Raw genomic sequence first — 1,193 nt, forward strand, 5'->3', positions numbered from 1 at the left:
TTCCTGCTCTATTTAGGGAACATGCTTCTTTGTCCCAGAACTTTTAAACAACACCGTACATTCCTGCAGGACCAGGCTGCGGGGGGGAATGGGTGGAGCCAGACCCTCTCACTCCTGCAGAATCCTAATTATTATTATCACGTTTCTCCAGCGCTCCACACCTGACAAATAGGGCTCCATACATGACCTCTCTGATGAGGGGGCTCTCTTTGCTCCAGAGCCTGGGGTGAGCCTGGTCTCCCTGAGACCAGGCTCTCAGACTAGAAGCTCCAAGAAGGCGGCGGGCGGGGTCCGTGTTGTTCAATCACCATGGTGACCTCAGGCCCTAGTGCACTGGCTGGCACATATATGTTCCATTAGCATTTGTTCAATGAACGGGTAGATGAAACGGACCATTTTTTGAAGACTGTTCTGGTTCAGGCACTCCCATTTACCTTGCTTCACCCCTCTAACATCCCTCAGCGGGGGTCCTTTCTCCCATTTTAGAGGTAAAGAAACTGAGACTCAGAATGTAGGGGCCGAGCTGGAGCTGAGACGCCCCCAGCCATCTCCGCAGTCAGTGAACGCACTCGCGTCTCTCCCCAGGTACTACGCGCCTGCAGCACCTACCTCAGCGCCCCCGGCCCGAGCAGCTGCCGAGTGGCCCCCCGCAGTCTCCTCTCGGCCGGCCGGGAGACCCCGGCACTCCATCCAGCTGGACCTGGAGGAGCTCAACAAGGCCCTGAGCCGAGCGGTCCAGGCTGCCGAGAGCGTCCGCTCCACCACCAAGCTCATGAGCCGCTCCCTGTCGGCCGACCTGCGCCAGGCCCGCGGCCTGCGGGGCTCCTGCCTCTTCTGACTGCGCTCAAGGCTCAGAGACGCACGGTGGGCAGGGGTGGGCAGTCCCTGTCGCCCTGGAGGCCCCACAGACCCTCGTGAGGAGGGCTCCCTCCGCACCGGCCCTGCCTGCTCAGCCTCCGTGTTTCCAAACTGGAAAGGGTATCAGCTCCCTTCTCCAGAGAAGTCACTTCCTAGGGACCAGCCCTGAAGGAGATGCTGGGACTGAGGCCACCATCTGTCCAGATGCCATCTCTGGGAGGCTCCTGGTCCTGCATTTGTCCATCTCCGGCTAACAATATGTATTTTATATACAGATGGACAGCTTCCTTGTTTTCAAACTGAAGCATTTTCCTGGTCTTGGATCCTTCTTAGGA

The 1,193-nt window shown here is 58.3% G+C and overlaps 1 protein-coding gene across 1 annotated transcript in view; it reads left to right on the top strand.

Annotated features, from left to right (window-relative positions):
• The window catches only part of AKNA (AT-hook transcription factor), a 37,340-nt gene extending 36,502 nt beyond the window's left edge, over positions 1 to 838 (top strand). The window contains exon 21 of the mRNA XM_007449733.1: positions 586 to 838. Within this exon, the coding sequence (XP_007449795.1) occupies positions 586 to 838 (253 nt within the window). The remainder of the gene's footprint in view (positions 1 to 585) is intronic.
• The last annotated feature ends 355 nt before the right edge of the window (positions 839 to 1,193 follow it).

This window comes from Lipotes vexillifer, unplaced genomic scaffold (assembly GCF_000442215.2).
Source record: "Lipotes vexillifer unplaced genomic scaffold, Lipotes_vexillifer_v1.1 scaffold230, whole genome shotgun sequence".
Lineage (NCBI taxonomy): Eukaryota > Metazoa > Chordata > Mammalia > Artiodactyla > Lipotidae > Lipotes > Lipotes vexillifer.